We start from the raw sequence: 18,833 nt of genomic DNA, 5'->3' as shown, positions 1-18,833 counted from the left end.
TCCAGAACCCCATTGGGCACCAGTGCAATTTTCCACTGGGGCTTACCATAAACTCCACAGGGTGCCTTCTCCCTCAACTGATATCTCTGACAGTATAGAATCTGCTAAGTCACACAGCCTAAGTGGCAAGGCTGCTTGCACCACAACCAGGACCTGCTACAGAGCCTTGTCCTCAAGCCTCTCCCAAGTCAACACGTGGTATATGGATCAAACCAGTATTCCCAGGTATAGAAAGTACTATGTCCAAGGCCTGAAGAGGCCCACTAGGTGTCATGCTTCCTTTTTGGTGGTGGGAAGTGACAGATCAGGTATTGGCCCTTCAGTTTGGAGGGTGTCCTAACGTGCCTCAGACTACTTGACCCCTAAAATCTTGACTAATGTGGCAGGATCCTAAGTTTTTGGAGTTTATCTCCTCCTTCTAGAACATATTACTTTCTATTTCTTACTCATTTGACTGATTAACACATTCGCTTTTGTTTCGTTTTGAGACAGGGTCTTACTCTGTCACCCAGGCTGGAGTACACCAGCAAGATCTCAGCTTACAACCTCTGCCTCCTGGGTTCAAGCAATTCTCATGCCGCAGCCTCCTTAGTAGCTGGGATCAGACAAGTGCACTATCAGGCCTGGCTAATTTTTGCACTTTTTTAGTAGAGCCAGGGTTTTGCCATGTAGGCCAGGCTGCTTTCAAATTCCTGGCCTCATGTGATCTGCCCACTTCAGACTCTAAAGTGCTGGGATTACAGGTGTGAGCCACCGTGCCCAGCTGCGATATCACTTTTATACGAAAATAAACTAATAGGTAGAAGGATCACAGGTTTCTTCAGAGTCTCTTGTGGCAAAGAAGGGAGTTAACCTAGCCTTGAGGTAAGACTGGTACACTGTTTTATGTTCCAAAAGAATGAAAATTGTTGGTAGTCATCTTTCTTGATAGCAATGGACAGTAATACATTTGCCAGATTGATGGCTATCTACCATGTACCTGAGGCCACTGCAATTAGTGCTACTTATGCTCTGAGTTTGTGGTAGTTCACTATATTCTCTAGCATTCATTTGACTTTTATAGGTGCCAGACTGGTGGGACCACCACTTGTACACCTCTTAGTTCTTTAAAGGCAGCATAAATCACTGCCAAATAATGTGATACTATTTGGATTCACTATCTTGACTGGGCATGGTGGCATGGGGGTGGGATAGTTTCAGAGGCTTCTACTTGGTTTTCTTCACTGTTATGGGTTGAATTATGGCCACTCTGTGCCCCATCACCAAAAAAAAAATCCTATGTTGTTGGAAGGGATACTTGATTAGAGTGAGGAACAAAGAAAAATAAAAGAAAAAGAAATGTTGAGCCAGGTGCAGTGGCTCTCACCTATAATCCCAATACTTTGGAAGTTCAAGGCAGGAGGATTGCTTGAGCCCAGGAGTTCGAGACCAGCCTGGGCAACAAAATGAGACCCCCATCTCTACAAAAATAAAAAAATTAGGTAGGTGTGGTGGTGTCAACCTGTGGTCCTAGCAACATGGGAGGCTGAGGGAGCAGGATCCCTTGGGTCCAAGTGATTGCGGCTGTAGTGAATCATCATCTTGCCACTGCATTCCAGCCTGGGTGGCAGAGTGAGACCTCATCTCAACAAAATAACAAACAAACCCCAAGACTTCTTATTTGAAGTCCTAACCTCCCAGTACTTTTCCACTGCTATTTGGAAAGAGTGTTGTTGCAGATGCAATCAGTTAAGAATAGGGTAGACTCATAATCCACTATGACTGGTGTCCTTATAAGAAGGGAAAATTTGGAGACAGACATATATAGAAGGAAGACGATGTGAAGTGACAGGGAAAAAATGGCCAACTACAAGCCAAGGAGGAAGATTTGGAACAGATTCTTCCCTCATATTCCTTAGAAGGAACCAACCCTGTTGACACTGATTTTGGACTTCTGGGCTCCAGAACTGTGAGACAATAAATTTCTCTTGTTTAGCTACTCAGTTTGTGATACTTTGTTACAGTATCCCTAGAAAATTAATACATCCACTATAACAGCTCTTACATCACAGGCCAAGAGACAAATGTGGGAGGTTCTGAAAAATTCCATGTATGGCTGTTTCCATTTTACATTCAGGGAATGACCAATGGGTGTGTCCATGGACCTAGTGGATCCACTGAAGCAAATCTGGGCTAGGACTCCACTTGGTTTCTGGATTCCACATATTACCACACTGTCATGGGTGCCATGATAATACTTTGGGTCTCTAGTATATATGTTAACAGTTCTCAATCATCTAAGTAAATGGCCATAGGTCCTCTTGGCAAGATGAGGGAACCATCATTGTGTCCTTTTGCTGTGGTTTTTCAGGATTGTTTCTCCAGCTTCTAGGTCTGAAAACTAGCTCATGTCTGAAAAATGAGCAAAGGGTCATTGTGACTTTATTTTATAGTAACTGCCCTCAAGCTCCTGACCATCCTGTCTTGATTTGTTTAGATTTTATAGATTGAGCAATACCTTGCTGGCTACCCATCTGTTTTGTTCATGGTTATGCTATGTTCTATTAATTAATTCCATAGATCTCTCTCTTTGCAGGTCAAGTCAGGTTAATCCCTCACCTTTACTGGTTATTAGAATATTTGTGCTCATCTTGCTTCTCATTGGTAAGTGTCCCCATGTGGCCTCTTTTAATCTAGGAGCCTATGATCTCAACTCCTACGAAGGAGCTCAGCTCTGCAATAGCTGTCAACCTGGTCTCTATCTCATTGGGAGATAGAAACCAATGAATTTAATGATGCTGATGCCTCTCTTAGAACTCATTATTTATTATTTTTTGTAGACAGAGTATCCTTCAACATAGCCTGGTCAACATGGTGAAACCTTGTCTCTACTAATAATATAAAAACTAGCTGGGTGTGGTGGTGCGTGCCTGTAATCTCAGCTACTGGGGAAGTTGAGGCAGGAGAATCACTTGAACGCGGGAGGCAGAGGTTGCAGTGAGCCAAGATGGTACCATTGTGCTCCACCTTGGGCAACAGAGCAAAATTCCATCTCAAAAAATAAAAAATAATAAATAAATAAGACAAAAAATGAGTTGGCAGCTGAACTGTTGGTAGAAGGCTTGCATACAGTGTTTTTTGTTTTTATATTTTTAAAATAGACTTTATTTTTTAGAGCAGCTTTAGGTTCAAAGCAAAATTGAGCAGAAAGTACGGGGAATTCCCATATGTTCCCTGTCCTGCTCAGGTATACCTCCTCACTATCAACATCAACGCACCAGAGTGTTACATTTGTTACGATGATGAACCTATATTGACACATCATTATCACCCAAAGTCCATAGTTTACATTAGAGCCAGCTCTTGATGTTTGTACATTCTATGGGTTTTGAAAAATGTGTAATAATATGTATCTACCATTATGGTATTATACCTAACAAAAACAATTAAATAATAGAATTAAAATCCTCCATGCTTTGCCTATTCATCCACTCCTCCTCACTCAACCCTGGCAACCACCGATCTTTTTACTGTCTCTATGGTTTTGCCTTTTCCAGAATGTCATGTAGTTGGACTTATACAGCATGTAGCCTTTTCAGATTGGCTTATTTCACTTAGCAGTTTGTACTTAAAGTCCCTCCATGTCTTTTTCTGGCTTGATGGTCTATTTCTTTTTAGTGCGGAATACTATTCCAGTATTTGGTTGTATCACTCTTTATTTATCCATTCATCTACTAAAGGATATCTTGGTTGCTTACAAGTTTTAGCAATTATGAATAAAGGCTCTATAAACATTCAGGTATAGGTTTTTGTAGGACATAAGTTTTCTTTCTATTCATAGGGGGTAAATACTGAGGAATGTGAATGCTGATCATATGGTAAGAGTATGTTTAGTTTTGTAAGAACCCAGCAAGCTGTCTTCCAGAGTGACCATATCTTTTTACTTTCCCATTAGAAATGAGAGTTCCTGTTGCTCTGCGTTCTTGCCAGCATTTGGTGTTGTCAGAGTTTTGGAGTTTGTTCATTCAAAAACATTCCAGGTGGGTAGGGGTATCTCATTGTTGTTTTAATTTGCATTTCCCTGATAACAAATGTGAAGCATCTTTTCATATGCTTATTTTTCATCTGCATATCTTCTTTTGTGAGGGGTCTGTTAAAGTCTTTGCCCCATTTTTAAATCAGGTTTTAAAATTTGCTTTCTCTTTACTGAGTTTTAAGAGTTATTTGTATATGTTAGATAACAGTTCCTTATCAGATACATTTTTTGCAAATATTTTTCTCAGTCTGTACCTTTTGCAGAGCAGAAGTTTTAAATTCTAATGAAGTCCAGCTTATCAATTGTTTATTTTATGGTTGTGCCTTTGGCATTATATCTAATAAGTCATTGTCATAATCAAGGTTATCTAGCTTTTCTCTTATGTCATCTTCTACCAGTTTCGTTCCTTTCCATTTTCTATTTCTGTCTATGATCTATTTTGAATTTTTGTGAAGGGTGTAAAGTCTGTTTCTAGATTCATTTTTTAAAATGTGGATATGTAGTTGTTGTAATGCCACTGGTTGAGAATCTGCTTCATTGCATTGCCTTTGTTCCTTTGTCAAATATTAGTTGACTATGTTTTTGTGAGTCTGAGTTCTGTATTCTATTTCATTGATCTGTTTGTCTGTTCTTTCACCAATCTCACAGTGTCTTGATTACTGTAGTTTTATAGTAAGTCTTGAAGTCAGGTAGTGTCAGTCTTCTGACTTTGTTCTTCTCCTTCAATACTATGTTGGCTATTCTGGGTCTTTTGCTTTTCCATGTAGATTTTAGAGTCCAAGTAGTTGATATCTGCAAAATAACTTACTGAGAACTTGATTGGGATTGCACTGAACCTATTGACCAAATTGGAAAAACCTGACATTTTGATAATGTCACACAGTCTTCCTATCAATGAACATGGAATATCTCTCCATTTATTTCGTTCTTTGATTAAAAAAAATCAGAGTTTTGTAGTTTTCCTCATATAGATTTTCCACATTTTTTTTTAGATGTATACATATGTGTTTCATTTCTTGGGTGCTAATATAAATGACATTATGTTTTTAATTCCAAATACCACTTATGTATTGCTTGTATGTTGGGAAATAATTAACTATATAGGAAAATAATTTACTTTTCTATGTTAACCTTGTATCCTATAATCTTGCTATAGTCACTTACTAGTTTCAGGACATTTTGCCAATCCTTTGGCTTTTATACATCAACCACATCATCTGTGAACAAAGGCAGCTTTATTTCTTTCTTCCCATTTACATATATTTTATTTTTTTCTTGTCTTATTGCATTAACTAGGACTTCCAATAAATATTTACAAGGACTGGTGAGAAGGGACATCTTTGCCTTCTTCCTGACTTTAGCAAGAAAACTTTCAGTTTATCACAGTAAGTGTAATGTTAGCTGTAGGCTTTTTTTGTAGGTGTTCTTTTTTTTTTTTTTTTTTTTTTTATTGCATTTTAGGTTTTGGGGTACATGTGAATAACATGCAAGGTTGTTGCACAGGTGCACACCTGGCAGTATGATTTGCTGCCTCCCTCCCCTTCACCTATATCTGGCATTTCTCCCCATGCTATCCCTCCCCAACTCCCCACCCCCCCCACTATCCCCCCTCCCCCCCAACAGACCCCCGTGTATAGTGCTCCCCTCCCTGTGTCCATGTGTTCTCCTTGTTCAACACCCGCCTATGAGTGAGAACATGCGGTGTTTGATTTTGTGTTCTTGTGTCAGTTTGCTGAGAATGATGTTTTCCAGGTTCATCCGTGTCCCTACGAAGGATGTGAACTCCTCCTTTTTAATGGCTGCATAATATTCCATGGTGTATATGTGCCACATTTTTCCTGTCCAGTCTATCATCGATGGGCATTTGGGCTGGTTCCAGGTCTTTGCTATTGTAAACTGTGCTGCAATGAACATTCGTGTGCATGTGTCCTTATAGTAGAACGATTTATAATCCTTTGGATATATGCCCAGTAATGGGATTGCTGGGTCAAATGGAATTTCTATTTCTAGGTCCTTGAGGAATCGCCACACTGTTTTCCACAGTGGTTGAACTAATTTACACTCCCACCAACAGTGTAAAAGTGTTCCTATTTCTCCACATCCTCTCCAGCATCTGTTGTCTCCAGATTTTTTAATGATCGCCATTCTAACTGGCGTGAGATGGTATCTCAATGTAGTTTTGATTTGCATTTCTCTAATGACCAGTGATGATGAGCATTTTTTCATATGTTTGTTGGCCTCATGTATGTCTTCTTTTGTAAAGTATCTGTTCATATCCTTCGCCCATTTTTGAATGGGCTTGTTTGTTTTTTTCTTGTAAATCTTTTTTAGTTCATTGTAAATTCTGGATATCAGCCCTTTGTCAGACGGGTAGGCTGCAAAAATTTTTTCCCATTCTGTTGGTTGCCGATTCACTCTATTGACTGTTTCTTTTGCCGTGCAAAAGCTGTGGAGTTTGATTAGGTCCCATTTGTCTATTTTGGCTTTTGTTGCCAATGCTTTTGGTGTTTTGGTCATAAAGTCCTTGCCTACGCCTATGTCCTGAATGGTTTTGCCTAGGTTTCCTTCTAGTGTTTTTATGGTGTTACGTCTTATGTTTAAGTCTTTAATCCATCTGGAGTCAATTTTAGTGTAAGGTGTCAGGAAGGGGTCCAGTTTCTGCTTTCTGCATATGGCTAGCCAGTTTTCCCAACACCACTTATTGAACATGGAATCCTTTCCCCATTGATTGTTTTTTTCAGGTTTGTCAAAGATCAGGTGGTTGTAGATATGTTGTGTCGCCTCTGACGTCTCTGTTCTGTTCCATTGGTCTATATCTCTGTTTTGGTACCAGTACCATGCTGTTTTGATTACTGTAGCCTTGTAGTATAGTTTGAAGTCCGGTAGTGTGATGCCTCCTGCTTTGTTCTTTTTGCTTAGAATTGACTTGGCTATGCGGGCTCTCTTTTGGTTCCATATGAAGTTTAAGGTGGTTTTTTCCAGTTCTGTGAGGAAGGTCATTGGTAGCTTGATGGGGATAGCGTTGAATCTGTAAATTACTTTGGGCAGTATGGCCATTTTCACGATATTAATTCTTCCTAACCATGAACATGGAATGTTTCTCCATCTGTTTGTGTCCTCTCTTATTTCGTTGAGCAGTGATTTGTAGTTCTCCTTGAAGAGGTCCTTTACGTTCCTTGTTAGTTGTATTCCCAGGTATTTTATTCTCTTTGTAGCAATTGTGAATGGCAGTTCGTTCTTGATTTGGCTCTCTTTAAGTCTGTTATTGGTGTATAGGAATGCCTGTGATTTTTGCACATTGATTTTGTATCCTGAGACTTTGCTGAAGTTGCTTATCAGTTTCAGGAGATTTTGGGCTGAGGTGATAGGGTCTTCTAGATATACAATCATGTCGTCTGCAAATAGAGACAATTTGACTTCCTCCTTTCCTAATTGAATACCCTTTATTTCTTTTTCTTGCCTGATTGCTCTGGCTAGAACTTCCAGTACTATATTGAATAGGAGTGGTGAGAGAGGGCATCCTTGTCTAGTGCCAGATTTCAAAGGGAATGCTTCCAGTTTTTGCCCATTCAGTATGATATTGGCTGTCGGTTTGTCATAAATAGCTTTTATTATTTTGAGATACGTTCCATCGATACCTAGTTTATTGAGGGTTTTTAGCATAAAGGGCTGTTGAATTTTGTCAAAGGCCTTCTCTGCATCAATTGAGATAATCATGTGGTTTTTGTCTTTGGTTCTGTTTATGTGGTGAATTACATTTATAGACTTGCGTATATTGAACCAGCCTTGCATCCCCGGGATGAATCCTACTTGATCATGGTGGATAAGCTTTTTGATGTGCTGTTGTAATCGGCTTGCCAGTATTTTATTGAAGATTTTTGCGTCTATGTTCATCATGGATATTGGCCTGTAGTTTTCTTTTCTTGTTGAGTCTCTGCCGGGTTTTGGTATTAGGATGATGTTGGTCTCATAAAATGATTTGGGAAGGATTCCCTCTTTTTGGATTATTTGGAATAGTTTCAGTAGGAATGGTACCAGTTCCTCTTTGTATGTCTGGTAGAATTCGGCTGTGAGACCATCTGGGCCTGGGCTTTTTTTGGGTGGTAGGCTCTTAATTGCTGCCTCGACTTCAGACCTTGTTATTGGTCTATTCAGGGTTTCGACTTCTTCCTGGTTTAGGCATGGGAGGAGACTACTGTCCAGGAATTTATCCATTTCTTCCAGGTTTTCTAATTTATGTGCATAGAGTTGTTTGTAATAATCTCTGATGATGGTTTGAATTTCTGTGGCATCTGTGGTGATATCCCCTTTATCATTTTTTATTGCATCTATTTGGTTATTCTCTCTTTTCTTTTTTATTAGTTTGGCTAGTGGTCTGTCTATTTTGTTGATCTTTTCAAAAAACCAGCTCCTGGATTTATTGATTTTTTGTAGGGTTTTTCGTGTCTCTATCTCCTTCATTTCTGCTTTGATCTTAGTTATTTCTTGTCTTCTGCTAGGTTTTGAGTTTTTTTGATCTTGCTCCTCTAGCTCTTTCAATTTTGATGATAGGGTGTCAATTTTAGTTCTCTCCTTTCTTCTCATGTGGGCACTTATTGCTATATATTTTCCTCTAGAGACTGCTTTAAATGTGTCCCAGAGATTCTGGTATGTGGTGTCTTCATTCTCGTTGGTTTCGAAGAACATCTTTATTTCTGCCTTCATTTCAGTGTTTATCCAGTCAACATTCAGGAGAAAGTTGTTCAATTTCCATGAGGATGTGCGGTTCTGGGTTGGCTTCTGAATTCTGAGTTCTAACTTGATTGCACTGTGGTCTGAGAGACTGTTTGTTATGGTTTCTGTTCTTTTGCATTTGCTGAGGAGTGATTTACTTCCAATTATGTGGTCAATTTTAGAGTAGGTGTGATGTGGTGCTGAGAAGAATGTATATTCTCTGGATTTGGGCTGGAGAGTTCTGTAAATATCTATTAGGTTTGCTTGTTCCAGGTCTGAGTTCAAGTCCTGGATATCCTTATTAATTTTCTGTCTCGTTGATCTGTCTAATATTGACAATGGTGTGTTGAAGTCTCCCACTATTAATGTGTGGGAGTCTATGTCTCTTTGTAAGTCTTTAAGAACTTGCCTTATGTATCTGGGTGCTCCTGTATTAGGTGCATATATATTTAGGATCGTTAGCTCTTCTTGTTGTATTGATCCTTTTACCATTATGTAATGTCCTTCTTTGTCTCTTTTGATCTTTGTTGCTTTAAAGTCTATTTTATCAGAGATGAGAATTGCAACTCCTGCTTTTTTTTGCTCTCCATTTGCTTGGTAAATCTTCCTCCATCCCTTTATTTTGAGCCTTTGTGTATCCTTGCATGTGAGGTGGGTTTCCTGGATACAGCACACTGATGGGTTTTGGCTTTTTATCCAATTTGCCAGTCTGTGTCTTTTGATTGGGGCATTTAGTCCATTTACATTTAGGGTTAATATTGTTATGTGTGAGTTTGGTCCTGTCATTTTGATGCTAGCTGGCTGTTTTGCCCATTGGTTGATGGAGATTCTTCATTGTGTTGCTGCTCTTTACCATTTCGTGCGTTTTTGGAGTGGTTGGTGCTGGTTTTTTTTTTCTATGTGTAGTGTCTCCTTCAGGAGCTCTTGTAAAGCTGGTCTGGTGGTGATGAAATCTGTGAGTACTTGCTTGTTCACAAAGGATTTTATTTTTCCTTCACTTATGAAGCTTAGTTTGGCTGGATATGAAATTCTGGGTTGAAAGTTCTTTTCTTTAAGGATGTTGAATATCGGCCCCCACTCTCTTCTGGCCTGTAGGGTTTCTGCTGAGAGATCTGCTGTGAGTCTGATGGGTTTCCCTTTGTGGGTAACCCGACCTTTCTCTCTGGCTGCCCTTAGTATTTTCTCCTTCATTTCAACCCTGGCGAATCTGATGATTATGTGCCTTGGTGTTGCTCTTCTAGAGGAATATCTTTGTGGTGTTCTCTGTATTTCCTGGACTTGAATATTGGCCTGCCTTGCTAGGTTGGGGAAGTTTTCCTGGATAATATCCTGAAGAGTATTTTCCAGCTTGGATGCATTCTCTTCGTCACATTCAGGTACACCTATCAAACGTAGATTAGGTCTTTTCACGTAGTCCCATATTTCTTGTTGACTCTGTTCATTCCTTTTTACCTTGTTTTCTCTAATCTTCTCTTCTCGTTTTATTTCATTGAGTTGATCTTCAACTTCTGATATCCTTTCTTCTGCTTGGTCAATTCTGCTGTTGAAACTTGTACATGCTTCGCGAAGTTCTCGTGTTGTGTTTTTCAGCTCCATCAATTCATTCATATTCCTCTCTAAGTTGTCCATTCTCGTTAGCATTTCATCAAGTCTTTTTTCAAGGTTCTTAGTTTCTTTGCATTGGGTTAGAACATGTTCTTTTAGCTCACAGAAGTTTCTTATTATCCACTTTCTGAAAGCTGATTCTGTCATTTCATCACACTCATTCTCCGTCCAGTCTTGTTCCCGTGCTGGTGAGGAGTTATGCTGCCTTGTAGGGGGAGAGGTGTTCTGGTTTTGGGTGTTTTCATCCTTTTTGCGCTGGTTTCTTCCCATCTTTGTGGATTTATCCGCCTATTGACTTTGTAGTTGCTGTCTTTCTGATTTTGGTAATTTTAAGTCTGCAGCAGCTGAACTCATAAACCCCCTTTGCTTCTCCCCAGGTGTTCTGGCCCAGGGGTTTAGCACTTTATGTTTTTCAGCTGTGTTGCTACCGTTTTCCCTGCCCACAAGGTGGCAGTCTAGTCACACTCAGCCTGCAGAGGCTTCGCTGAGCTGCTGTGGGCTCCGCCCAGCTTCCGTGTGAGCTTCCCTGCAGTCCTGTGAGTGTAGTTAGAACTGCTTCCGCTATGCTGGCCCGCCCCTGTAGTGACGGAGTCTCTGTAGTGGCGGGTTTTCTTGGTTACGGAAAATTGCCCCGGGAACTGCAGGGTGTTTCCCGATGGAGGACGCCCCTCCCCCACAGAGCTGGACCGTCCCGGGTTCAGCCGTGTTTCCAGAGGGGCCCTCTTTGTCCTGTAATCTCTTGGCTTGCCCCCTTGCCACAGTTCCCCTTGCTGGCCCAGAGGGGACACAGTCTCGTTCACTTTGTTCAAGGAGCCGCTGCTCCCCGCCCCCCGTGCAGGCCGAGCGGCTGCTCCGGTCCAACCAGCGGCGCTGGGAATGCGGGGAGCTTCTCCGCGCAATTAAAATCCGCTGCCCTGTGTGCCGCTGCGTCAGCTGAAGCAGCGGCTCTGAGATTCCTGGCGCTCCCTTGCCCGGGGGTCTCCTGGCTTGGCTCCCTGCTTCAGCTCCCCTTTCTGGCTCAGAGGGAACTCTGTCTCTCTCGCTCTGCGCAAGAAGCCACTGCCTCCCGCTCCAGGGCGTAGGCTGAGCGGCCACTCCGCTCAAACCAGCGGCGCTGGAGACCCGTGGGGCTTTTCCTCCTGTGAGTCTCCTGGTCTGTGGGCAGTAAAAGTCCGTCTGGAAATGCGGCGTCCACTCACCCTCTGCGCCTTCTCTCGGAGCTGCAATCCCGACTTCCTCTTAAGTGGCCATCTTGGATCCGATGTGTAGGTGTTCTTTATCAAGTTAAAAAAATTCTCTTCTACTCTTAAGTTTGCTGAGAGTTCTTATCGTGAATGGGTGTTAGACTGCACGCAGTTTTGATTAGGGAATCACATTTAATAGTACAAAGGAAAACAACTAGAGTAATAATATTATCACCCAAAATGAATGGTGAAAGAGAAAAGTTAGGGGACAGGTAGAAAAAACAGACTAATTTTATCATTGTTCATAGGAGAGACTTAATAGAGGATCAGTGGGTTTAATGTTAAGACCTAATTCTAAAATTTTCACTAGAACAAAAGTATAAAATTTCTTAGGTAACGAAAGAATGATATACAAAAATTGCTTCTACATAGTGAAAAGGTTTAGAAAAAAATGAGAAAAATATCAAAATATGACAAAAGACCAAATATATAAAAAATATTTTCAGATTAGTTGAAGAGCAAAATTAACTCTTTGTGTTGTAGTGAATATATTCTTTGAATGTTCGTGATCTACTGAATTAGAAAAGCTAGGGGTGGGACCCTCCCCCCAATCTGTGTTTTAACCAGCTCTCCAGGTGATTCTGAAGCATACTAATGTTTGAAAGCTACCAGTCTAGAAAACAGCAATGACAACAACGAAAACACCACATGTGCCCACAAAAAGACATCTATAAGTATATTGCAGAATTATTTGTAATTATATACAAATTAGAAGCATCCCATCTTTATTAGTAGGCAAAATATATAAATAAATTCTGTCATAGTCTACAATAACAGAATATTATACTGGAGTTGAAATGGTAATATGGCTAATTCTAAAAAATATAACACTACATTGGCTGGGCATGGTAGCTCACGCCTGTAATCCCAGCACTTTGGGAGGCAGAGGTGGGTGGATCATTTGAGGTCAGGTGTTTAAGATCACCTGTACAACATGGTGAAACCCTCTCTCTACTAAAAATACAAAAATTAGCCAGGTGTGGTAGCAGGTTCCTGTAATCCTAGCTACTGCGTAGACTGAGGCAAGAGAATTGCTTGAACCTGGGAGGCAGAGGTTGCAGTGAGACAAGATCATGCCACTGCATTCCAGCCTGGGTGACAGAGCAAGACCCAGTTTCAAAACAAAAAACAAAAACAAAAAACCAAAGTATAACACTAAGTTAAAAAATCAGGGCACAGACTTCCTATAGTAAGATACTCTTTATATATATTAGTCTGTTCACATGCTGCTAATAAATACATATCTGATACTTGGTAATTTATAAAGGAAAGAGGTTTAATTGACTCAAAATTCCACATGGCTAGGGAGGCCTCACAATTAAGGTGGAAAGCAAAGGAGGAGCAAAGTCACATCTTACATGGTGGCAGGCAAGAGAGTGTGTGCAGGGGAACTGCCCTTTATAAAACCATTATATCTCATGAGGCTTATTCACTATCAGGACAATAGCAAAGAAAAGACCCACTCCCATGATTCAGTTACCTCACACTGGGTCCCTCCCATGACACTTGGGAATTACGGGAACTACAATTCAGAATGAGATGGGTGAGGACACAGCCATACCATATCATCATATAATGTTTAAAAAATAGTATACTGAGTTTATGAATATTTACATTTGACATCAAAGTATAAAATATGCATGTGAATAATAAGAACTAAATCAGAATAGTAGTTACCTCATGATGGGGAGGGCAAGAATGGGATCAGGGGAGAGTTATACAAAATACTTCATTTCTATTTGTAAACTTATATTTGATAAGATTTGTGGTGAGTACTCAGGTGGTTGTTACATTATTGTATGATTTTTGTATGCTTGAAATATTCTATTAAAGAGAGAATAATTTACATACAAAAATGGATTATATGGGGATATCTAGTGGGGTCTAAGGCAAACTGAGAAGCCATGCTCCATCCAAAGAGGACAAAGTCTACTCAGCACCAGTCCATTTGCTCCCATTTAGCAGTGCTCATCCAATTGCAGATCTTTCCATTTTTTAAGGATAATAAAAAATTAGGATTATTATATAAATACCCTAATATTTGAATATTTGTAAGTAATTGAAAAGAAATGCACAATGCAGATTGAACAAAATGGGATTTAGCTAGCTTCAGTTAGTGAGTTACCAGTTTGCTGCTTCCTCTTCTATAGATATGTCAAATCTAAAGGCATTAAAAGTTTAGGATAATTTCATCTGATTTTGTATTTATCTTGTTCTACAGATACATTTGGGTTTATTAAATTGTATCATTGCTATAGTGTTTTAACGAACAACATTCTGCAACTTGTGTGCAACTGACTACAAAGCTTCAATAATGCTGAACATTAAGTTCAAAGGGAACAATAACAGGGCATAAGAGTGGAAGGATGTAGACAAGGGCTGGATGTTGTGTTCTCGTATTACTTCATATGACTGTTTAGAGTCATATATTCTGAAAGAATTAAGTACTTCATATAACTTTAAGGTTATGTAAAGATAAACTCTGGCTGCCATATGTTTGTGGAACATCTGGGTGACTTTGAATAAACATTTTACTGTCCTTAAGGCTCTAGGTTTTACCTATGGAATGAGCCACGTCTTGGCTGTCCTACCACAGGCACTCAGCTTAGTCCCAGATTCATTAATATTTGTTTAATAAATGAATGAACAAGTGAGTAAATTATATATAAATCAAAGAGCTTAGTCCAAAGAAATTCAAAGTTCACATTCTTCGATACATAATGTTACGAAAATATTTCTTCCGTATCTGTACAACCAGATCAACATTATAAAATGCATTTTATAATAAAACCAGAAGGTGGCAATAGAGTAACATAAATCCAAACACTACAGACATTTGATGTAGTTTTATACAGCCTTTGTCCTTCAATATACTTGTATTGACTACTCCAACCCTTTGTCTTCTAATTCCTGTAAATACCTTATGATGCAAGTGGGCTGAAACATACACTTTCCTTAAAAAAATCAATAACGAAAAACCCACATAGTTAGTATAAGCATTCTCTTGCTTTGTGCAAAAGAATATGCAGGAGCCTTTCTCACACAGGTAAGTTCTCATTTTAAGAAGTTTCTGAGAACACAAAAAGAAGACTGTTCAGATAAATTGCCACATCTCAGGTTACTTAAGAGACATGTAATTGCTTTCAGCCATAATTTCTGATGTGTAATATAACATAGTGGTTAAGTGCTTGAGCTTATGCTGGAAGATTTGTTTGTTCGTTTGTTTGTTTGTTTATTTATTTATTTATTTATTTATTTATTTGAGATGGAGTTTTGCTCTTTTTGCCCAGGCTGGAGTGCAATGGCACGATTTTGGCTCACTGCAGACTCCACCTCCTGGGTTCAAGTGATTCTCCTGCCTCAGCCTCCCGAGTGGCTGGGATTACATGCATGTGCCACCACACCTGGGTAGTTTTGTATTTTTAGTAGGGACAGGGTTTCATCATGTTGGTCAGGCTGGTCTTGAACTCTCCTAAGAGTTCAGGAGTTCAGGCGATCTACCTGCCTCGGGTTCCCAAAGTGATCGGATTTCAGGCGTGAGCCACCGCACCCGGGGGTTGCTGAAAGATTTGAGTTTAATTCTGCTTTTTCCATTTACAGTCTCGGTGACTGTGGGCAAGATTTTCTGACACTTAATTTCCTCTTCTGTAAACTAGGAGTAATAATAATAGCTGTTATCTTGTGGTGACATTATTAGAATTAAATAAAATGACACATTTAGCTCAGTGTCTGACAAGTAATAGGAAGCTAAAAAATGTTAGCTATTAGTCTTGCCACTAAATTTGGATAAAAGAAGCTGGTTTTGTATTAATTTTGAAAGAAGGCCAACCAGTGAGTTATTTCAGGATAATTTTTGTTGCTCATTAAGTAAGTAATTGAAGCAAAGTAAAAGAGAAAATTTTCCAGGAGCAGGTTGCAAGTTTGCATTTACTGTGGATGTTAACCAACTACTACGTTTATATAAGTGCTAGGCAGACTGGTGTTTCATTTAGTTTCCCTATCTTTGCCAAAGATTATTATTATCCTTAATACTCTGCATTCAATCTCCCCTAATCAGTTTATCAAGTAAATATAGGCCCACTTCTATTTATTGATGATGTGGTTAGAGATTTAGAGAGCAGGACTATGTGAAGTGATCTTATTTGTGACTGCGATGGTGGTAAAAATATCAATAAACTGAGATCTTTCTATTTCTCGACCTGAGATATCTGATATTCAATAGAAACATGGTTGTTATGCATATGAAGTTTTGCATTTTAATATGCCTAAAATAAAAACTGCATTCAGATTAGTAAAGGGGTTCCAATCTCTAACGAGAGAGAGGGAAATGTCGTTAAGGATAACGTACCTTCGCAGACGTCTGTGAGCTTGTAGAGAAAAACCAGCACCATAATTGACAACTTCTTTTACACCAGCTGAAGCAGAGATGAGAGTCAGTGAAGTATGGTACACAGAATGATCGCATTCAGTCTTAGTAGACGTGACATCACCTGGTCTACTGTCATTTTTTTCTCTTTGGAATCTATACAGTATGAGTAATTGATGCTAAGTATTTGCATTTGAATACTAAAGTTCTACTAAAGTGCAGTTCTCATCTCCAGCTGCATATTAGCAACACCCAAGAGTTTCACAAATGTCAAAGCCAAAGATCTCATTCCAGAGCTCTTAAATCAGAATTTCTGGAGGAAGGAACGTAAATTATTTTTTTTAAATGTTTCCTAGGTGTAGCTTGGGCACAGTGGCTCATGACCGTAATCCCAGAACTTTGGGAAACTGAGATGGGCAGATCACTTGAAGTCAGGAATTTGAGACCAGCCAGCTTGACCAAGATGGCAAAACCCTATCTCTACTTAAAAAAAAAAAAAAAAAGAAAAAAAAAATTAGCCAGCATGGTGGTGCATGGCTTGCCTGTAATCCCATCTACTTGGGAGAATGAGGCATGAGAGTCGCTTGAACTGGAGAGGGAGAGATTGTAGTGAGCCAAGATTCCACCACTGCACTCCAGCCTAGACCACAGAGAGAGACTCCATCTCACACACACACACACACACACACGTTTCCTAGGTGATTTTATTATGCACCCAAAGTTGAGAACAACTGAGCAGAGTATTAGGAGGTTAAATCAGATAATCTTTTTATTATCTCCCTGTCCCATTTTCTCTTGTTTCTTGCAAATACTTTCCATTCTCCTTAGCTTTCCCTTCCACGCCTTTCAGAAGACAACTCCCTACTTTAGTAAATCAAGTTCATCTGATGGAATTGCCTTAGTTTTCCACCGCTGTATTCCCTAATGAGCCTCTACTTTACAGATGCAATTCTCTCTCCTTGTCTCAAAGGCTAAAATGTCTTCACCACCACACTCCCCTACCCAAGGCTTTCCCCTCCACTTTAAACATACTTACCTCTTTCAGGATCATGTTCCTTCAATTATTCTCTTTCATTTTGAGTTTTCACTTCAGGCTCAACAAACTATTGAATGCCTCTTAAGTGCCAGATGCAAGCACACACGGGAGGATGTGATAGTTAAGGAGGAGTCAAGAAAGGGAAACAGAAATATAGACCTAATTAAACTGTGGTATGATTTGGGCAACAAAGGAAATATGTAAAGAACACAGAAGTAGCAAAAGGAAAGATGATTGCCAAATCTTTCTGTACCTAATTCCTTTTATGCTGGAAAAAAAAATTAGTTTTGTAAATCCCAAATGGCAATAACCTTCCTGTGATTCTTAAATTAATTGCCCTTTCTTCCCATTTTTGCATTCATTTCCAAATTTCTTGAAAAATAATTTATATTTCATGCCTTCAGTTTCCCACACATTTCTTAACCTTTTCCCTTCTGAAACCTGTTTGTTCTGCTAATATCTTCTGGCTCACCTTTTTTGAAAATCTCTTCAAATTATCGCTTTCATCTAGAAAAGCAATCTAAATATGGATTTAGTATCTTGAAAGTAGAAACAGTATCTTATTTTTTTTAATCCTCAATGCTAAGTATATTTTTAAAACCTCCAATGTTAGATTGATGCTTTCCATATATTTAGATATTAGATCAGTTCAGTTTAACAATCTCCCAACTTTCAGTCTGTATTTCTAGTGGTCTTCTGATTATCTCTTTATGCTCTCAAAAATATATTTTATCCCAAACTGTTTTTTTATTTTATTCTCCTGAATTAAGCCATTTATCTTTTCAACAACTATTGGCCAAATGGTCATCAGCCACCAGGCACCATGCTAGTCACTAGGAATTTATTGGCAAATAAAGATGATATGGTCCCCTTTTCATGAAGATTACCCTCTAAGGAGGTTCTTAATTTATTATGATATCACTAAATTTTAGATATCTAGGCCTAAAATTTTAAAATAATAGCTGACTTCTTATTCATTCAACAAATCCTTAATATTTTTATCTTCCCAATGGCTCAATACAGTTGAATCACTGTGATATTCTTCCAGTTCTTCTTCAATTTCTTATTTTTCTAAAAATATTCTTACAGCCTCACTTTGAGCTCTCTACTTTTCTTTTCAAATAACTTCAGTGGTTTCATTTTACTTTTCTGCTTAAACACTTTCAATGGGTTCAAAACCCATAGGCTACAACACAGGGTTCTTTACAATCAGGCTCTACCACTTTTGCCTGAAGTCTCTGTGCTGCTCTCTTACATGTATGTTTCCACTCTGACCGTACTAGTCTCCTTGTGTCTCCCTGAGCACACATTTCACATTCCTGTCTCTGGGTCTTTCTTTTGATCTGGTTCTTAAGATAGCCCCCTACGCTCCTTTTCTTATTCATTGGAACCCAAGCCACCCTTATCAGCTCAGCTCAAATTCTTCCTCCATTTTTCACCCTCTTTTCCTCTCACTCTACATAATCTCCTTTACCTGGGAATTGCTATGAGGATTTGTTGTTGCATTGGTTTTTTGTTTGTTTGTTTGTTTTATTCTGAGAGCTTTGTGATAATCTCCTATTGCCTCTCTCTCTGTATGGTAGACTTACGTGACAGCAATCACTTAATTAAGCATACCTGAGAATGACCCGTGTAACAGTCACACCTGAAAGCAATAACTTAACTGAAGCAATAAATCTTGTCACGTGGAAGTTGCTGGCTGGTGGGGAGCAGTTGCTAACTGAAAGGGCTGTGTAAACTGCATGTTTTTCTATAAGCAATGATGGTTCTCCTGTTCAGACTGCTGCCACTGGACTGCCCTGGTATGTGAGTTCTCTCAAATGAAACCCCATGTCTCGTTTGTTGGATCTGGGT

General features: G+C 39.3%; 1 protein-coding gene across 1 annotated transcript in view; it reads right to left on the bottom strand.

Moving 5' to 3' along the window:
* The window catches only part of ACADL (acyl-CoA dehydrogenase long chain), an 86,657-nt gene extending 68,293 nt beyond the window's left edge, over positions 1–18,364 (bottom strand). Inside the window, 3 exon segments of the mRNA XM_064372758.1 lie at positions 11,533–11,607; positions 15,926–15,992; positions 18,187–18,364. Coding sequence (XP_064228828.1) covers positions 11,533–11,607; positions 15,926–15,992; positions 18,187–18,364 — 320 coding nt within the window.
* Between the last annotated feature and the right edge of the window lie 469 nt (positions 18,365–18,833).

Source organism: Aotus nancymaae, unplaced genomic scaffold (genome assembly GCF_030222135.1).
Source record: "Aotus nancymaae isolate 86718 unplaced genomic scaffold, 86718_ANA_hifiasm-v0.15.2.pri h1tg000008l, whole genome shotgun sequence".
Classification (NCBI taxonomy): domain Eukaryota; kingdom Metazoa; phylum Chordata; class Mammalia; order Primates; family Aotidae; genus Aotus; species Aotus nancymaae.
This window is presented reverse-complemented; position numbering and strand designations above follow the sequence as displayed.